The following is a 21,112-nucleotide window of genomic DNA, read 5'->3' as shown; positions in this document are numbered from 1 at the left end:
ATCCATGCTCTGTCACCCACCTGCTGTGACTGTGAACAAGTTACTTAACTGCTCTGAGATGGGCTTCCTCATCTATGAAATGGCAACGTTTTTTACTGCACAAGGTTCTGATGAAGATTAAAAGAGATAATACATGTGCTATACATGTTATTAAACTAATAAACACTACTGAAAGATTTCCAGAAGAGCAAATTTGACCAGAATATGCTGACATCCTTTCCTCTCTCTGAGGGTATGTGTTATGTGAAGATAAAGGACAAGAAGAAAGAACACGAACTCAGAGAAGGATCAAGGAGGAAAGAATTGCTTGAGGCTGTGGGGAAATAGCATTAACTTCATTCTACTTATCAGCCCTGGAATCATTCCCTAGGAAACAACTAGGAAATGTCCTATCAGTCAACAGACAAAGGCTGCTAAAACATGGATCTCCTGATCCCAGAGTCCTGCCTTCCACCACCCACTTGCCATGGAGTCAGAGGCAGGAGGGCCACTCACTGGGAAGGTGGTGGAGAGCTAGTCTCAGAGGCTCTCTGGAGTCCCTCATCAGGAAGTTTCATAAACTACAAAATGCTGCGCCATTTCACAGGCTAGTTTAATCTGATGTTTACAGTTATCCTGAGAAAAAGCTGTAAAGGATCTGAGTTGCCCAAAGTCATGACCTAGCAAGGGCCAAGTCGAGATTCCAATTCCTGTGTCAGGCACCTATATTTCTCATTTCCTTTGTCAGCTTTCCTGGGGCCCTGGAAGCTTTCAAGGAATGCAACCTGGAAAGGCGGGAGATGGGAATTTAATGCCCCCCAGGGCAGTGCTCAACTACAGTAATAGGTGTTGGACCGGGGTACGTAAATGCCAGCCTCTGATTTCCAAGGGTACCCCCAACACAAGCCCCAGGTGCTCACAGTGATAATAACCACTCATAAAACTTGTCCTTCACTGGCTCTTCCCCCTTCTCTGTCACTTTCCCCACCGCCTCCTGTGTGCTTCCTGGAATCACCTCCTAGGTAAAGACCAGCACTAAATCTTTAAGTTCTACTTTTGGAGGAACCTAACCCGAGACAAATCCTAAAATTCATGTCATTGCTGCAGTTATTGCTTTTAATTTCACCACAATCCTACCCCCAAAAGTAAAAATCACAATAGGTTGCTGATAACACTTTTAAGGCTTGAAAAAAGTGAAGGTCGCGTTTTTGACAAAGTAGCAAGTTATTCCTCCTGTTTCACTAAGTCTTCATGTTGCCAGCAGCAGTTTTAACTTCAAAGCAGGCTTTGAAGGGGCTCCATTAATGAAGTTACAGATCCAGTTTGGATTTTCTAGCTATTAAACAATGGACTTTAAAATATATTCCTAAAATAAGATATTATTTCTTAATTCAAGAAAACAAATAACTGAATTGATAATGTTAAGAAATATCTATAAATATGATCCAAATATTATAGAAAGTAAGAGCAATCATCTCAACAGGCATTCAAGATTTAACAACTTTGCACACATAGTTTTAGGAATATTTTGACAGATTTCAATATAATATCTAAAAATGACCTAGTACTTTCCCTTAGTAAAAGCAGATCCCCAGTTTCTGGTAGTTGACTCTAACTCTGAGCTGAAAGTGTTTACATTTTAAAACCGACATGTGTAAAATTCTCACATGAAAATTAGTAGTAGCCAACCCACTGAAGTGTCATGGGTATTTACCCTGCTGTGTGTCCCGGTCCAGAAAGGCCAGCTGGTAAGTTACAGATAATAAGGTCAGATGATGTGCTTTGTTGTATAGACTCTAACCATTTATTTAACAAAATGGAAATTTCTAATATCCAGCACTTTGATACATTTAAAATTTCAGGGAAAAAGAGACCTGTGTTCTACAGCATATATTATTACAAAAGAGTTCATTATCAACTTAGAAGGGTTAACACACTTTCTCTAGTGATTAGGACTCATCATCCCTTAGTGAAGTGAGGTGACATTTTTCTTGTGGAAAAAGTCCGTGTTTCTTGTCAGAGGAGAGGTATTTATTACAAGCACAATCTTCCATCTTCACTCAGATCTGTCCTTCTGAGGATTTCTTTTATCAATAAAACAGGTGGAAGTTCATTCCTCTATTTTGGTTCCCAAGTCAGGTACAGATCCTTTTACTTTAGGGAAAAACTCAAACATGTATAAACCACAGGTGGAGCTTGTTTTTTCCATCCTCTTTATTCACACGCGGCCCTAGAAAAACAAGGTTTCTTGGTTTTGCTCACGTGCTGATCACTGCGCATGTAGCTATTATTAGTGAGAGTGTGTGGGAGGCATTTTGAATGATGTATAGCATCCAAGGGAAAGAACAGACCCCAAAGTTCAAATTATCGCTCTTTCAAACTCTGGAAGCCCATGATCACTTGTGCCTTGCAGAATCTGGGGGCTCTATCCCCAGGTGCAAGGAACATTTTCCAGGTTTCTCCAGGGCAAAAGCAGGGTGAACACCCTCATTAAACCTGTGCCTAATGATGAAGAGCAACTGTCCACTTTCCGCATTTATGAACAGAAGCCTCTGGTTGGTGTAGTCCAGCAGAATGCCCACCCTGGCGGGATGCTCAGTCACGTGAACATTGCTCACAATGCCACTGTAGAAAAACGTGTATCTGAAATGAAACAGAATGGAAAATTAAAAACTTCGGAAATCTTGAAGGACCATGATAATGAAAATCACTTGGAGAAAATGAATTTTTCAGTTATTAACTTCAATTCACAATCAGTTGCAATGACGTTTTCCCAAGTACTTTAACCAGATCCCTCCCAGATGCTATAATGCATAGCTCACCCCAACAGATAAGCATTTTAATAATTTTGCTCCTTCTACATTAGGAAGTAGTCCCAGAATAACCAACATATGCCTCCCTTGTGATTTTTTCTCAACATTCTAATTCTCTCCCAGCAGCCCACATGTTTTAACTACCACATTCATGGTGTGTCATTCTTTTGAATAAAACTCCTTTGAGGTTGCCATGTATTTTTAAAAGTATGGCTGGCTCGCCTTTCATAAAATGTATTAAGTTTACAGTTTAAAGATGTATAATAATTTGCGTGAGGGCCTTTATGAAGTTTAAGACATATTTGATTATTTTTGCCCAGGTTTAGTCTTTGCATAAGCTCCACTTATTCCAAACCAACACTCTTTTTAATCTTAGCCATGTTTTTGCAGCCTTGCAGCTAGCTAATGGAGCTGCCTTTGATTTATCTCGTCACTTGAAATAAATTTAATTTGACAAGTATTCACATGGGCATATCTGTGTGTCCAGTGCTGTTCTAGGTCCTCTTGGGGATACGAGGGAGCAAGCATACTACTTTTGACCACCAGGAACCCATACTCTATGGAACAGGAAGGAAAAATTGATGATGATTTGAACATTGGCTAGAGCTGGGACTGCAGCTCAGGGTGCAGATTGGTAAAGTGTTTATTAAACACATCTAATGGACCTATTTTAATTGTGAGAGAAAAGCTTCAAAGCCAAGTTGGGAAGGGGAAATTGCTGAACAGAAGCAGCTAAATTGCTCTGTGCAAAAAAGTAACATAAATTTGGAGGTTTTGCCTGCCAGTGCTAGAAATGAAAGGTGGGGCCCTGAAAGCAGGGGAAGGGAAGAAATGAGAGGTGGAGAGGGAAAAGAGAGATGAGGGAAAGTTCTGTGGATGTGGTAGGTCTGAGGAAATGGGCCCCTAGAATTTGGGTCAGTGACTCTGGTACAGAAGAAAAGGCTAAGATGTGATGTCTCCTAAAGGCCCAGAAGCTTGAGTGCTGGTATGTTTAGGAAATGGCCAGTTGGCAACTTCATTGCAGAATGAAGCTCATATGCAAGTGCAAAGGTAATGGGAATGGGAAGACAAGCAAGACTTAAATGATGGTAAAGGAACCTGTAGAGCAGACAAAGATTGCATGTGGCATGATGGGGACCAGCTGTGTAGACTGGGGCTCTTATAGAAGGCCTGGGGAGCAGAGGGACTCATACTCAGCCATAAAAAATGGTCAGGCTGCACAGGTGGGAGAGAGGGAAGAGCAGATCCAAGCAGTGGGGGCAGCAAAAGCAATGATGAGGGGCAGAATACGCCCGTGTATCATAGAAAACATGACCATCTTCCTGACAGATTTGGAGGGGCTATGTGAATGACCTTAAGGATACTTCATGGATAGGTAAGTCAGGAGCCAGTAACTAGCCACATGTGGCCACTTAAAATTAATTAAAATGAAATAAAATTCAGACTTCTGGCCAAGATGGAGGCATAAATAAAATTAAATAAAATTCAAAGTTCTGTTGCTCAGTCCTACTAATCATGTTTCAAGTGTTGAGTAGCCACATGTGACACCATTTTTCTATTTTTTCAGAATGTTCTATTGCATAGCATTGGTCTAGAGAGTTCTGAATGCCCAAATGAGCCATATCCTACCCTTTCATAGAAGGCCCCTGGTTCCCCCAGCCCCAGCCCCAGTCCCAGCCAGTCCTTCCCCATCATGGAGGCCAAGGAGGTAAAGACATTCCTTGAAGATCTGGCTCCACCAGTTCCACAGGGCCTGGAATATGCCCTGCCCTGCTTATGCCTCCATTTCCTCCTGAGTACATCAGTTTCTTCTCCAACCTGAACTCTGGCCCAAAACCAAGCCTGTCTGCCTGGGGCCTGACTCATCCAGCTGCTGCCTATTTCTCCTTGGGATTGCTGGTCCCTAGTCAAACAGGGATCATCCAGAAGCCTGACTCTAGACACTGTGTGACCCCAGAACTGCTAATGCTAGGGCCCCCACCACGAGCGGAGGTCCCCCTTGAATCTCACTGCTGGCCCAGACTGAGCCCAGGCCCCTTTCATCCCTCGTTGTTCATCATTACTCAGCCTGGTCACATCCTTTCTGACTTTCCCTCTTCACTGTGATCTCACCTAAGTTCTGATACCACTGTAGCTGTTTATAGATTTTTGAACAGAAAAGGATGGGGCATGATGAAAATGATGTTTTAGAAACAGATGCCAGTTGTGACATAGTATAGCGTGGCATGGGTGGGGACTAGAAGAAGGGGACAGGCATAGTGGGTGTGGTTGCAACTGGTAAAGGAGGTGTGGAGGCCTTGAACTAGGGTAGTAAGATTAGGAGTAGACAGATTCTTTTTCCTTGGACTCTCTTCATTTCTCCTTTCTGGTGTGACATCTTAAAGCTTGGATTCTATGCAAGTAGAACCAAGAGTAACTCTGTTTGGTTTAAAATCAGGAAGCCAGAAAAAGTGAAAAACATAGCAGGGTCTGCTATAGAAGTTTTCTCAGCACCCTAAAGGTCAGGAATGCTCCAGGGGAGACATGAAGGCACTTGAGACTGACCTCTCTGGGCTGTGATCATGCAGCTGGGCATACTCTTCCTCCCAGAATTTACTGAACCTACCCTGGGCCTGAAAGAGCTGAACACCGAAGTTGTTGAAACAGTTGAACAAAACATAAAATTCTGTTTTCTAGAGTCTACAAATTTGTTTTCAGAGGCTAGTTTTTGGTTTGTGTTTTAAAGGTTCAAGTGTCTAAAGACCTTTTTAATAAAAATATTAGTTTCAGCTCTAAATCTGATTATAAACTCCAGGTTTGTGTGATTTTTAACTCTGGGCAGGTGCTCAGTCCTTAAACATTGCATGGTGCTATGTATCAATTATACATAATTTCTCTGACTTGACATGTGACTTTAAATAGCTCTTGGAGATGGTGTCCTTATGAACCATGTCAGAGAATCAAACTGTAAAGTAGGACGCAGGAAGAAATGAGAAGCCAGAGATCACAAAATCCCAATCTGCGGGCTTTTCTCTGGGAACTTGCCAGTACTGATGGCTTTCTTTTTAAAGCATTACATTTGAATAATATCCCACACTGTGTGATACTTTATAATTTCAAAGTTCTTCCCTACACCTGATTTCATGTGATCCTCAGAACCCCAAAAGGTAGCAGACAAGGCATCACTGTCCCCTGATAAGATTGATGAGGCCTGTGCTCAAAGGGTTAACCAACGTCTGCTAAGTAGCCAATGGGAGGACAGAACCGGGACTAAAATCAGGTTTCTGGGTCTCAGTCCATTGCTCCTTTATTAGACAATTCTGTGAGCATATTCAGATCATAACATGGTTGCTCTTAATTCTCTGAGACAAACACAAGTTAATGGCTTTTTCACTTCAACCACCTAAACAATACTAATAATACAGACCAAAGGTTAGCAAACTTTTCCAGTAATGGGCCATACAGTAAATATCTTAGGCCATTCAGCCTCTGTTAAAACTAGTCAACTCTGCCATTGTAGCACAGAAGCAGCCATGGATAATATATAAACAAATGAGCATGACTGTGTTCCAATAGAAGTTTATTTTCATAAATAGGCAATGGGTCATATCTAACCTGTAAACTATAGTTTGCCAACCCCAAATACAGACCAGTGTGGAAGGGTAATGGGGATCCACTTCCTCACTCCTGTTGACTCCTTCTCACCAGGGTGGAAGCCCTCTTAGCATTACTCTGTGGAATTTCCCCACTCTTGGGTAAGTTTAGAAGGAAAAACTGGCCATGCATGGCCCAATAGTCCCTTCCTATTACCTATCTCTTGATTATGGGTTTCCTGGGAAGACATACATCCTTCTCTGCTTCTCCAGGGACCAAGTCTGCCTTGCAAGGCAGGGAAGCTGGCCTGGCCAAGGCTTTGGGTGGGTCTGGCTACCTATTAATAAGGTTTAATATAAAAATAAATAAAAAACCAGCCCTGGCTGTGTGGCTCAGTGGATTGAAAGCTGACCTGTGAACCAAAGTTTCACAGGTTCAATTCCTAGTCAGGGCACATGCCTGGGTTGTGGGCCAGGTCCCAGTTGGGGGTGTAAGAGAGGCAACCACACATTGATGTTTCTCTTCCTTTTTCTCCCTCCCTTCCTCTCTCTAAAAATAAATAAATATTTAAAAAACAAAAACAAAACCCTCTTGCTTTTAGATATGAGCCACATTCTCTAAAATTAGCTTCCTCGGTAATAAGAATAATAGTTTAGTCTCCATATACTTGTCTGTCTTGCTTTCGTAGTAGGCTCAGAACTTGGGCAGGGAAGTAGAATGCCATATATTAGGCCCTCAGAGTTCCCTGCTCAGACATCAACTGAAGACGCTTTGATGAAGAGGGGAGGAGAAGGCTCCAGCTTACCTCTGCGGCTCAGAGCAGTGCATGTACCATGATGTCTCCCCTTGTCCCAGTGCACCGGCCTGTACGGCTGAGCTGGAGCAGATGCCAAGTCGATAAGCTGGGCAGTCTGTGACTGTGGTTTCCCAGTAATGCTGTCCACAGGCAGGCAGCTCCTCACCCAGCACTGATGGGATTCTGTAGGCAACGTTGATCAGAATTTGCCAGGCTTTATCACATAGACACCAACATTCACAAACTCACACACAATGTAAGCAGGACTCTATCCTTGGGAACTGCTGCAATTTCACTAAAGACATCCGTTGTTCATTGTGTCCCCAACCTTGACCTGATCACCACAGAATTCCCTAAACTCTCTAAATGCATTTGACATATTTCCACTGCCACATACAACATGCATACACTGCACAATACCTCTCTTGAAGAATCTGGGAACCAGAGAATAACTAGAATAGTGCAGGACACAGAAGAAATGGCACAATCTCTGCTTTTATTTTTTATTGTTTTCATTTTTTTTATTATTGTTCTATTACAGCTGTCCCATTTCCCCCTCACAGTCTCTGCTTTTAAAGAGACTGAGAAAATAAAGGAAAGCAGGTGGGGAGTTCCAAGAAAACATGGCTTGCAAAGTTTTCTTACAAAACTTGCAAAAAAGACTTTCCAAAACCTTTTTTAACACTGTGTTCCAGTGCCTGCTGACTTAACTGGGCACAGAGAGAGGCCAATGAGGTGTTGTTCTTGGACAGCAAGGTGGACTGGTGAGGCCAGAGCAGGGCCAAGTGTGGAAATTAACCAGGTGTGATGAACATGCTCTTTAAAGGCTGGTGGTCAACGGTTTTGGGACTCTGGCCTCTTTGGATTTGTAGTAGGTGCAGCTGAAAGACTGTTGAAAGGTCTCTTTTTGTTTCACCTGAGCTATTTGTATAAGGGGCACGGGGAGATGAACCAAAACACTTTCTACTGTTGATGGGTAACCTTGTTTGCATGAACTGCACAAAATTGCTCTAAAATGGCTGAGACAGCAAGGAAGCATTTTAATTTAAGCAGTGTTAATATTCAGTCAGCACCTCTCCCTCTCCCCTTAAATAGATGAGAAAATGATTTTTAAAGCAAAGGAATGTGTTTCGCTTCCTCACATCTTTACCTGGCCACATTTCGGAGAGGTGGCTGCTGAAGCTCCCTTGCTCTCAGGAGTAAACCCCGCTTGCCTGACATCGGTGAGGTTGTTTTCAGGTTAACAAATAAATAAAACTCTATAAAGTACATTACAGTTACCTTCAGTTATTATGCATGAACTGTTACCAACCAGCCTATTTCTTTTCTTTTTGATTTTTTTAGAAATTAAAAAAATAAAAGACTGAAAAGCCCCATCTCTTCCATTTATTCCTTAAAAAAAAATTTTTTTTTTTTGAATTTTCTCATTTGTGTATCTTTAGCATCTACAGTGTTCTGGTTCCCATGTCAGATTTTGGGGCTTCAAAGATGCAGAATACAGGGCTGCTGCTTGAGGATTATTCATAATCAAGTGGCTGACAAACAACTCCACACATGTTCAGACCCTTTCATAGATCAAATCAAAGGGTTCCAGGGCCCAGAGAAGGCTTGGCCATTTCCAGGAGCAGGTAACACCTGAGCCAGGCCAAAGGCGGAGGAACGGCAACCTGACAGGAAAGCAGTGCAAGTCACTGTAGGCCAGCTCAGCGCTTTACTGTGAGAGCTTGCTGGCAGCCCACACCAGCGCCGACAGCAGCCTGTGTTTCACATGGGTGAGGGTTTCCAAAAGCCTTTCACGTATGTTCTTCCATTTGACCATTGTGACCCTTAAAAATAACCATGGGAGATTCCAGGCAAATTGCAGAGCAGGGTCCCCACTGTGTGCTCAGCGTTTGACTACTTTCGTGCTTCTTTTGTGGGTGCCACAAGGTGGTAGGGGCTGGGCAAGGAAGTCTGAGAAGTCTGAAAGTGTTCCTGTTGCCAAAGCTAGAAAATGACCAAAATGCCTTATATTTCCAATAAAAATATTGACACTACCTCTGTCACTTTCCCCTCCGTAGTAACGGACCATAACGAAACTGTATAGGTGAGCACACATTTATATTCAATGCCACACATCCAGGTATGTTCATTAAATCAAAAACATGCACAGTGAGGCCACAGGGAAGTGACACACCCTCAGAATATTCTATTGCAGACTTTCTTGTACTCACTCTGTCAGTCGTCTTCTCTCAGAGAAACTGATCACTGTCCCATCTGAGGAAATCTGCAGAGTAGGATGAGCTGTTTCTCTCAGCAAGCGAAATCTGGTTCCTATTGCAGTTAAGAAAATATCATTATAACATTGGCACCGTGTCAAGGGCTGCCCCTAGGCCAAGTCCCATATTTCAGGCCTTTATTTCCCTTTCTCCTGACATCAAAACACCCTAGTGTTCTTAGATTTACAGTGTAAATTTCATAAGGCATCAGTGAATACCAGTGGTTGGCTACCTCTACTGATGTGCCTCCTGAACTAGAACTTGCTGTGCTATGCAAGGTGTGCTTCTTATACCAGAAGCATACATCACCTGGAAATGAGTTAGAAATGAAGAATCCCAGGCCCCACCCCAGACCTACTGAATCAGAATCTGTATTTTAACAAGAACCTCAGGAGACACACGTGCACATTAAAGTTTAAAAATGCACTGGTGTAACCTAAAGGAGGTACCCTACAGGACTGTAGGGAAAAAACATTTCTGGGTAGGCCGTCCTCCTATCTTCCCTTTATAAATATCAGGCAGCCCCTTAATAACCTCCCAAATGAGACAATCCACAAGTTTTTGCTGGTTAAGCAAATCACTTAATGTGCTACACTCAATCATGTGCCATCTTTGGGTTTAGAATAAAATATTAAAATAATTGCCTTTCCATTCCTCAGTTATTTTTCACAATAATTGAGAACAAACATTTTTGTTGGCATCATCTGGGTATCTTCTCCAAAATGTCATTGAACAGTTATATCACCTCCTTGAATTACTCATCCATTCAACAAACATTGATTGACACAAAAAATGTGGGGGGCACAAACAAACAGAGAAACAAGACAGGAAGCTTGTTCATAGAGCTCACAATGTAATAAAATAAGATTATTCCCATCCCTCACAAAGCACACCCACAAATTATAACACATTGTGAGGCAAACAGGGATCATCTGGGGATATTAAGCACCCACATCAGAGTCCATCTTCAAATCAATTAGATCAGGATCTCCAGGAGTGGAGCTTGGGTATTGGTATTTTTTAAGCACCCTGACAGACCGCTAATGGGCAGGTGAGGTTGAGACCCTCTTAACTAGAGAAATAAGAAGAAACATCTTGACCCTTAATCAGTCTTGGGTTACGCCAAAAACCTAGCCCTGCCAGCAGGTTGGATCCTTTAAGAAGTTGCCTTGGAGGATGTCTTCGCTGTGTACAAAGGAGCAAGTACCTCTGGTGGAAATGAGCGCAGCTTCACTTTGTTCGCTTGTTCCAAATGTATTGATGGCTCTCAGGTAGAAAAAGTAATTATCATTGGGCTGGAGGTTAACCTTCAGCTGGAGTCCTTTAATTCCAGAGAAAGATCTAAATACGAAGGGAGAACAATAATTTTAAGTATAATGCAAGGTATGCTTCTTACGCCAGAAGCATACATCACCTGGAAATGAGCTAGAAATGCAGAACCCCAGGCCCCACCCCAGACCTACTGAATCAGAATCTGTATTCTGATAGACAACTCATCATATTTCAATACTATAGTTATTTGTTAACAACAAATAACTTATTTTTGTTCTATTTTAATGACCAGTGGTGTTAGCAAGCAAGATTCTACAAGTTAGTCACTGTCCACTAAGATTACTTTATGAAATCATTTCTACCTTTGTCAACTTTTGTCCAATAGATGGCCTTCAAAATGCTCTTTGTAATAAAACCAGACAAACTTTCTTTTTTTAGTTCAGAAAACAGTGTCAGTTAATGAATCTCCAAGGATATACTATTTTCTTCATCAATTTTTGGTTCAGAGGGCACTTTTGGATTAAGATGATATTAAAACAAGCTATAATACAAAAGGACCCTAATCATTTTAGTAACAGATCTGGAATTATGGAAAACTTAAGGTGAGTGATGATTTTGTACATGACCATCATGCTAAAGTTATAGAAACTGAGATCTCTAAAGATCTAAGATAAGCTTAATCCTGGCAAGGAAAGAGAATTCTAATTGCCAGGTAAACACCCCCCAAACTACTATTCCTAAATCTCCATTTACATTAAGAGGAAGTGATGGTAGTGGTATCTAATTGGCAGCTGCCTTGGCAAGTACACTGTAACAGCCCAACCATTTAACCACTAATGGGCTTGCTGGATTTGAAGAGGGAGTTCTCTGAAGTTGGTCAAGGAGCTAGAATAGTTTTGTGCCTTTTTTCAGTTCTCTTTAATCTGTTTGATATCATGGCCTAGAGCATTTATACAAGTAACCCACACAAGTGCTCTTCCTTTCGGCCTCCATTTGGAGAGGCTTTGGACAGAGTTACAAATTAGTTTTTAAATAATGAAAGAATTCCTGACCCAAATGCTGAAGAGCCAGGTCCTGTTCCTGGGAGGTGTGCGTTAGATAACAGTCAACAAAAACGATACAATGAGCTTTCATGTTAATTCTCAGAAGGATGGAGTTTTTCAACATCTGTTTGCTTTGTTTGTTTTTGTATTTCTTTCTGTTTGTTTTGCTATTTATGAACATACCACAAAAGAGTTCAATTCAAGAATGGCCACTATTCATTCACAGATAGATTTTTTTCAAGGTTATTTTTATTTCTGTTGATTTATTTCACTTCCCACTACCTACCTTAGAGAACAACATGGAGAACCAGGAAAACGAAAAAGTATCAGCCAGGCAGAAAACAAATTGATTGAGAAGTTTTTAAAGCATAAAATCTTTACAGAATAAAAACTTCCTACCCTCACCCCTCCATGTCTAAAAGCACAAAAACTCCCATGTTCCTCAGAAGGGGGAGAGGAGGGGAGCAGCCTGGGTCTATCTATGTATTTGCTATTTAGCGCCTGTGTCTGGAAAATGTCGGTGAGTGTAAACCCCTCAAATGTTATTGGTAGTTATTTTAGAATCTACCACATGACCAGTACCTGGAGAGAGTACTATCTTTAGATGTGCTGAGAATGGATTCATGCAATTGAGCCACAGGTCCACTGACAACTGATTATGCTTCAGTTAATTAAAGAAAAATATGTCCTACAATGGAGAATTTAATTCCCAACTAATATTTAGGCTATTATTCTGGGGTAACTGTACTGCTTATTTTATCTGAATCGATGACTGAAGAGATGTTTTAAATATACATTAAGTATAGTAAGCAATAAAATTATTGTCTAAATAAGCACACTGGGGTCTGAACTGAATTTCAGACTAAATTCACTCATTAAATAAATATTTATTGATCAATTAACATGTTTACAGGCCCTGTCTCTGCCAGAGGGGAAGATAAGTATAAAAGGAATTTCAGCTTTAGAAACTAGATAGAACTTACTGACTTCATCTTGAACAATGCAGTTGTTAAATGTCAAGGATGCTGTTTTGGGGGTGTTTCCTCTTAAGTTTTATGAATTCTGTCAAGGAGGAAATTCCACATATGTAGTTACCAGCATGCTATGTTTACTAAAGTATTTAAGCCAAATACAGGATCAGATCCTTCTTTCAGTGCCTGAACAGGTCATGCAGCCTTGACAAATATGTACAATGACGTCACTGAATCTGTGAAATAAAAGCACCAGGCGTGAAAATGAAAGTAATATAATAGGTGGTAGTGTTTTATTGTTTGTAAGTTGCCATCTTATGCTCAAGAACCAAGAACAAAGCAAAAAAGCTTAGATACAAATGGTTCATTTCCATGCCTATTTATTTATTTTGTCTGAGCTCACTTAAATATCACAAAAATATTCATATCAGCTGTTCTTCCTTTTTATCCAAATGAAAACTTCAGAAAACTTTGGAATTTGAAAACTGAAGAGTGGCATCCTCCCATAAGATCATAATTCTTTTTAATTTCAGAAACAAAAACTTGTCATAATTGCAACTAAATCCACATGACTTAAAAGGAGCTTGCAGTTTACAGAATTCAAATTCACAGAATATCCAAATTGACGTAAATGATTAGACAGCTAATGAAACCACAGCAAGTTGTTGGTGCTTAGGTAAGAAGGGATTTTAGCCTTCTCATGATCTGACGGTTAGAAGTCTAGAGCCAATAATAAAATTCAAAAGACAACCAGAAATATGACTCAAATGGTCTCACTTTGCATCGTAAGTGTGAGAGGTGCCCTAAAAATGCCACAGGGCAGTGGATAAGGATGGCTTTATATGTGTAGTTTCCAGAGAAGCAAGGGCAAGGAAGCTACTAGAAACCCTGACTCAACAGCACATTAGCTGACTGCTGGTGGAGCATAAGCACGCTGTGGAGTATAATCACAGAGCTCTGTGCCCACCAGGTCTTCAAAGGGCTCTCAAACTATTCATCTCTCCACGGGTAGGACAAAGGACACTTATTAAACTCCAATGCTGTAAAGAAGAGAGAAACAAGTTAAAGGTGACCACTGTTTCCTCAGAAGTCTGAAGGGCTACTATGTAAATGAGGCCGATTGCTTCTGGTTTTGTCGTGTTTTTTTGTTTTTGTTTTTTTTTTTTCAGAAGACAAATGAGTGGAAGTGACTAGGAGGCTGATATCTGCCCCATAAAATGAACACCCCTCTAGCTGGAGCCCTTTCATTTTTTAGTTTTTGCAGGGAATGATCTAAAAGTTTGTTAGACTTTATACAGTAAAAAAACTAGTGCTCTAATGCTGAATGAAAAAATACTAAAAGCATTCTCATTAAGTCAAAGGGACAGGCATGAGGTTAAAAATAATTGGGAGATAGGAGGTAAAATTGTTACTATTTGCAGATGATATGATTTTATTTAGAAAACTTAAAAAAATTAGCTGAAAAACTCTTCCATAATCAGAAAATTCAGTAAGATGGCTAAGTATGAAACTAATATAAGAAATCAAAAGCCATCATATACAAATAACTAAATAAAGATAAAACAAGAGAAAGAGCTAAAAAACTTTTTTGAAAAACATATATTTTTTATTGTTGTTCTATTACAGTTGTTCCAATTTTTCCCCCATGAAAAACTCTTATAAGAAAATTCAGTAAGATTGTTAGGTGTGAAACTAATACACATAAGAGTTCAAAAGTCTTCATAGAGCCCTAACTGGTGTGGCTCAGTTGGTTAGGTATCCTCCCACAAAGCAGGAGGTCATTGGTTCGATTCCTGGTCAGGGCACATATCTGGGTTGCAGGCTTTGTCTGCAATCAGGGTGCATGCTAGAGGCACGATGTTTCTCTCTCACATCAATGTTTCTCTCCCTTTCTTTCTCCCTCCCTTCCCCTGTCTCTAAAACTAAATAAATAAAATCTTTTAAAAATAGCCTTCATCTACAAATAACTAAATAAAGATAAGGCAAAAGAAAGACCTTATTTAAATAGTGGCACTACAAAGGCTCCCAAATAGCCAAGCAATTTTTAGAAAGAAGAACAAAGTTGAAGGTATCACACTCTGATTTCAAACTATACTACAAAGCTATAGTAATCAAACAGTATGGCAGAGGGCACAGGGCACTGGCAGCACTCTCATCTGCTGGTTCCATCTGAGGGTTATTACAGGCTAGTGCCATGCAAAAGCAGTGGGAGCAGGAAGCACTGTTCTGCCAGTAGTTGGACAAGGAAGCACTGAGCCTCCATGGCATCATAGGCCCCCTCCCTGGGCCTTAGCACCCACCTGCGGAACCCTGGGGCCTCCTGACAGCCAAGCCTAAGCAATACCTGGCTTCTCCTATGCCCTTTCCCTCCACCCTATTTTCCTGCCCTAGTTGCCACTTCTACTTTAGCAATGGAGCTGCCATCCTGCCTCAGGTTGGAGGCATCTAGCCCCCAACCCATAAATTGGACCCTACCCATAAGCAAGACTGTCTCTGAGAGCACCCCAAAACAGGCGGGTGGCAGGCTGCATACCCCTCTCACCTCAGGTGGCCAGTACATGTAGGGGAAGGACAGCGGGAATCTTACAACATGCTGATGGTACAGTTTGTAAAAAAACCATAGACACCTCCAAATGAGAACTAGAGAACTAGAATTCTATAAATGTGGTTTATGCTGCTGATTGTACTGATGGTGTTCTTTTTTAACTATGAAAACATTTGCCAAAATATTATGACATCTGCTCACCTCTCACTGCACCAAATGATTTATACTTAAAACTAGACCCATAAGTTTAATAAGCCCTGTATAATGGATGTAAAGATAGAGTAAAAAAGCTATGATCCTTTTGTCTCATTAGAGGAGATTCAGCAACAGGTCAACAAGTACAGATTAATGGAAGAGATTTGGCTCCTGGTGCTTGGCATGAGGGTTTATTACATTCATTCTGATCACTCGGAGACCCAAATCAGCACAATGGAAGAAGCTTAACAAAAGAAACTCTACAAGATGGAGTTTCCAGTGTTTTTCAAAACGAATTCTGTTTAAGAGAAGATGCTGTTGCTGCCAATATCCTGAAGATGGAGAATATTCTGCAGGGGTTTGAAAGCCAGAAGCTGTTTAACTTTTATGCAAGTTCATTATTGTTTGCTTATGAAGGTTCATCTCAGCCAGCTACTACAAAATCAAATGACAGAACTTTGGCAGAAAAGTTTTTGTCCAAAGGACAACTCTCAGACACAGATGTACTGGAGTACAATAATAACCTTCAAGTGTTAAGTTCCATAGAAAATGAAAAAGTAGAGGCTTCAGTAGGCAAAAGCTTGTCCAAGATGTATGCTCGTCACAGGAAAACATTAACAAAAGCATCAGAGTCAGACTTCACTGAAAGGTGAAAATATGAAATAAAAAAAAAAATATTAAAAAAAAAAAGGTGAAAATATAGAGCAAGACAATGGGGGTAAAGCTTGTCACAGGAACATTTAAACAGAAATGTACTTTCCCAATTGGAAAAAGTTTTCTACTCTCTTCCCACTGGTTGCCAAGAGATTGCGGAAGTAGCAGTGCAAATGATAGATTTTGCTCATGTTTTCCCTAGCAACACAATAGATGAGAAATATGTTTATGGGCTGAAGCATTTAATTACTGTACTGCAGAGTATTTTAGACAATTGAATCCTTTGCTGCAGTCTTTTTAAGGGGTGGGGCAGTCATTGTGAAGAGCAGTAGTCAATGTCTCTGCACTTGTAATGCTATGTAAAAAATCTGTATTGTGAGTCTACATTTTATTTGTCTTTATACGTTTGCTAAAAGAATTAACTTTTGTATAATCTTACTCAGAAAAACTAATTATTTGTCCAATAGAAAACTATGAAGAATAAAGAAACTTTGGACTGCTAAGCAGGGAATGGGGTGGTAAAACAAAACAAAACAGCATGATATGAGCACAAGAACAGCCGTGTAGATCAGTTGAACAGAATTCACACTTATATGGTGAATTAGTCTACAACAAAGGAGGTAAGAATATACAATGGAGAAAAGACAGTGTCTTTAATAAATGGTGCGGAGAACTGGACAAACACATGTCAAAAAAAAAAAAAGAAAGAAAACTGGACTATTTTCTTATACCATATACAAAAATAAACTGACAATGGATTATATAGACTTAAAAATGAGACCTGAAATTATAAAACTCCTAGAAGAAAACAAAGGCAGCAAATTCTATGACATCAGCCTTAGCAATATTTGTTTTTTATATATCTCCTCAGACAAGGGCAAAAGAAGCAAAAATAAGAGAAGTGGACTACATTAAACTAAAACACTTTTGCACAATGAAGAAAAACATGAACAGAATGAAAAGACAACCTACTGAGTGGAAGAAGATATGTGCAAATGATATAACTGATAATGGGCTAAAATCCAAAATACGTAAAGAACTCATACAACTGAACATCAAGAAAAGTAAACTATCTGCTTAAAAAATGGGCAGAAAACCTGAATAGACATTTCTCCAAAGAAGACATACAGAAGACTAACAGACACATGAAAAGATGCTCAACACCACTCATGATCAGAGAAATATGAATCAAATCCACAATGAGCAAGCACTTCACACTTGTCAGAATAGTTATCATCAAAAAGTCAACAATAGCAAGTGTTGGCAAGGATATGGAGAAAAGGAACTCTTGTGCACTGTGGGTAGAATTATAAACTGGTACAGCCACTATGGAAAATTGTAAGGAAGTTTCTCAAAAAATTGAAAATAGAACTACTGTGGACCCAGAAATTCCACTTCTGGGTATTTATCCAAAGAAAACAAAAAAGTAATGCAAAAGATATATGGACCCCTATATTCACTGCAGCATTATTTACAACAACCAACATATGGAATCGACTTAGGTGTCCATCAATAGATGAATGGATAAAGAAGATGTGATGTGCGTGCGCGCATGCGTGCGCACACACACACACACACACACACACACATACACAAAGAAATATTACTCAGCCATGAAAAAGAATGAAATCTTGTCATTTGTAAAAACATGGATGGACATAGAGGCTATTATGCTAAGTGAAATAAGTCAGAGAGAGAAATACAAATACCATATGGTTTCACTTACTTGTGGAATCTAAAACAAAACAACAAAACAGAAACATACTCATAAAAACAGAGGAACAAACTACTGGTTGTCAGAGCGGGTAGGGGGGATGAATGAAAATGGTGAAGGGGATTAGGAGGTAAAAATTTCCAGTTACAAAATAAATAAGTCATATGGATGTAATGTACAACATAGGGAATATAGTCAATAATATCATAATAACTTCAGACAGTGACAGATGGTTACTAGGCTTATGATGGTGATCACTTAGGAAGGTATATAAATGTTGAATCACTATGTTGTATGCCTGAAACTATAAATATACCGTTGTAGTATTATATTATACAAAACATAATATTGCATGTCAAATATACTATAATTTAAAAAAGGAGTAGTGGCAAATATAACAAAAATGCATAACATTTATATGAAAAGCAATTTTAAAGATGGTACTAAGAGAAAACAAAAACTTGAATAAAGGGAAGGCATATCAACTCTTGGATAGTAAAATGCAACATTACCAAAATTTCAATTCTTCCTAAATTAATCTATCAACTTAACATGATCTTTAAAAATACCAAATTTTGGGGAGACCTCTGGTCAATGTGGCAGCACGGGCAGGCATAGCTCACCTCTTTGCACAATAACATCAGAATTACAACTAAAATATAAAACAACCATCACACAGAATCATCAAAAATCAAGTTGAATGGAAGTCTGACAACTACAGAATTAAAGGAACCGATCCATCCAGACTGGTAGGGTGGGCAGAAATGCAGAACTGATAAGTCCCTCTTATCGATCTGCCAACAGCAACCAAGGCTCAACTAAAAGAGGGAGGGTGTCTCAGAACACACAAAGGGTGCACCTTGGGTCATAGGGGAGGCTGTGCCACTGGATATTAGGCCAAGAAACCAAGACAGGGAGTCATAGCAACTCTACCTAGTACACAGAAACAAACACAGGGAGGCTGCCAAAATGAGGAGATAAAGAAACATGGCCCAAATGAAAAAACAGGTCAAAACTCCAGAAAAAGAGCTAAACAAAATGGAGATAAGCAATCTATCAGATGCAGAGTTCAAAGCACTGGTTAAAAGGTGCTCAAGGAACTTAGTGAGGACCTCAGCAGCATAAAAAAGATCCAGTCAGAAATGAAGGATACACTAATTGAAATAAAGAGCAATTTAGAGGGAAACAACAGTAGAGTGAATGAAACCAAGAATCAAATCAATGGTATGGAACAGAAGGAAGCAAAACACAACTATTAGAACAAGAAGAAAAAAGAATCCAAAAAAAGAGGAGAGTATAAGCAGCCTCTGGGACAACTTCAAGAGGTCCAACATTTGTATCATAGTGGTACTAGAAGGAGAAGAGAAAGAGCAAGAAATTGGAAATCTGTCTGATAATATAATGAAAGGAAATTTCCCTAATTTGGTCAAAGAAATAGACATATAAGTCCAGGAAGCACAGAGAGTCCCAAACAACATGGATGCAAAGGGGCCCACTCCAAGACACATCATAATTAAAATGCCAAAGGTTAAAGATAAAGAGAGACTCTTAAAAGAAGCAAGAGAAAAGTTAGTTACCTACAGGGGAGTTTCCATAAAACTGTCAGCTGATTTCTCAAAAGGAACTTTGCAGGCTAGAAGGGATTGGCAGGAAATACTCAAAGTCATGAAAAGCAGGGGCCTACAGTCAAGAATGTTCTACTCAGCAAAGTTATCATTTACAATCGAAGGGCAGATAAAGAGCTTCCCAGACAAGAAAAAATTTAAGGAGTTCATAATCACCAAACCATTATTATATAAGATGTTAAAGGGACTTATTTAAGAAAAAGAAGATCAAAACTTGTCGGCAGCCGTCCGTCTCGAGAGACGATGGTGTAGCTTCTTAAGAGTCTATCTGCACTGCCGAGAATGGCTGTGCAGTCCGACTCGGGAGTGACATGGTATCTGTCTCCTCCCGTGTTGAATCGACATCTTGCGATGACGCTGGAGTGTCCTCTCCAGTGAAGCTGAAGCTACAGAGCCTGGGCAGGGTGATATGGAGGGTCTGCTGTTGCCCATGCAGCAGACACCCCCTCTCTTCGCAGCTGAAGGGTCCAAGGGAAAGACGGAGTCAATACAGTTTGGCTTCAGGTGCGCCGCAGGAGTTGCCGGTGTTGACTACAACATCAAACCGCCTTAGGGACTCCGGCTCCGGATTTTCTGTCGGGGTTTACTCCCTTAGCCTTTCCCCTGAAGAGGTATGCCGCAAGGCAGCGGAGGTTTTTTGGAGTCAGAATTTTCCTTCTCTGATGTGCCCTGACTGGAAGATCGAACCAGCGACACTTAGCTCGCAGGCCGACGCTCAATCCACTGAGCCAAACCAGCCAGGGATAGATCAAAACTAAAAACAACAAAATGGCAATAAACACAAACTATCAACAATGAATCTAAAAAGCAAACTAAGCAAACATGAACACAGACAGAATCATGGATATGGAGAGTGTTTTGATGTTTTCCAAATGGGAGGGGGTGTGGGAATGGGTAAAGAGTTGAGGAGATTAAGAAGTTCAAATAGGTAGTCACGAAATAGCCATGGGGATATAAAGTCCAGAATAGGAAATGGAGTAGCCAAAGAACTTATATGCATGACTCATGGACATGAATAATGGTGGGGGGATTGCCTGAGGGAGTGGGGAGTGCTGGGTGGAAGGGGTCAAAGGGGGAAAATCAAGACAGCTGTAATAGCATAAACAATAAAATATAATTTAAAAAATAAAAATACCAAATTTCCAGGGGCAAGGGGGTGCCAAATAGAATCACAATATGATGCTAAAAATTATACTAAAAAATCAACTAGCAAATAGGAAAGGAAAGTCATGGAAGGGCAAACTAACCTACTAGGAATTCTAAATTATAAAGTATAAAAGTAAAAACTGTGTAGTACTGGGGCATAAATAGATAGATTGATGAAACAGGTTATAAAGGTCAGGAATAGAGACTAAATGTAGGCATATAATAAGGGAAGTGTTTTACGTTAGAGAAGAAAATGATGGCTTTTTTTTTTTCTGGGACAGCTGGTTAACCATACTAAAAAAAAAAAAAGTTGGATTCCCTACTTCACACTTTCTGCTGAAACAAATTCCAGATTATAAAAATTCAGTTTTTTAAAATGGAATAATTGGATATTACAAAAAGAGAGAGGAAGGGGAAAGAGAGAGAGAGAGAGAAAAACATCAGTTTGTTGTTCCACTTATTTATGCATCCTTGGTTTTCTTGTATGTGGCCTGACCAGGGATTGAACAGATTGGGACAAAGCTCTAA

At 40.1% G+C, this 21,112-nt stretch overlaps 1 protein-coding gene and 1 pseudogene across 1 annotated transcript in view; one reads left to right on the top strand and one right to left on the bottom strand.

Moving 5' to 3' along the window:
* Nucleotides 1-1,760: 1,760 nt before the first annotated feature.
* The window catches only part of CMYA5 (cardiomyopathy associated 5), a 95,554-nt gene continuing 76,202 nt past the window's right edge, over nt 1,761-21,112 (bottom strand). The window contains exons 10-13 of the mRNA XM_090276419.1: nt 10,627-10,760; nt 9,375-9,474; nt 7,171-7,344; nt 1,761-2,622 (exon numbers count right to left, since the gene is read on the bottom strand). Coding sequence (XP_090132545.1) covers nt 2,376-2,622; nt 7,171-7,344; nt 9,375-9,474; nt 10,627-10,760 — 655 coding nt within the window. The 3' untranslated portion in view covers nt 1,761-2,375. The remainder of the gene's footprint in view (nt 2,623-7,170; nt 7,345-9,374; nt 9,475-10,626; nt 10,761-21,112) is intronic.
* On the top strand, nt 15,117-16,377 carry LOC150008594 (inositol polyphosphate multikinase-like; annotated as a pseudogene).

Source organism: Furipterus horrens, unplaced genomic scaffold (genome assembly GCF_987537825.1).
Source record: "Furipterus horrens unplaced genomic scaffold, mFurHor1.1.pri manual_scaffold_5, whole genome shotgun sequence".
In the NCBI taxonomy this organism is placed as follows: domain Eukaryota; kingdom Metazoa; phylum Chordata; class Mammalia; order Chiroptera; family Furipteridae; genus Furipterus; species Furipterus horrens.
The sequence above is the reverse complement of the archived record's forward strand: the minus strand, read 5'-3'. Positions and strand labels throughout refer to the sequence as shown.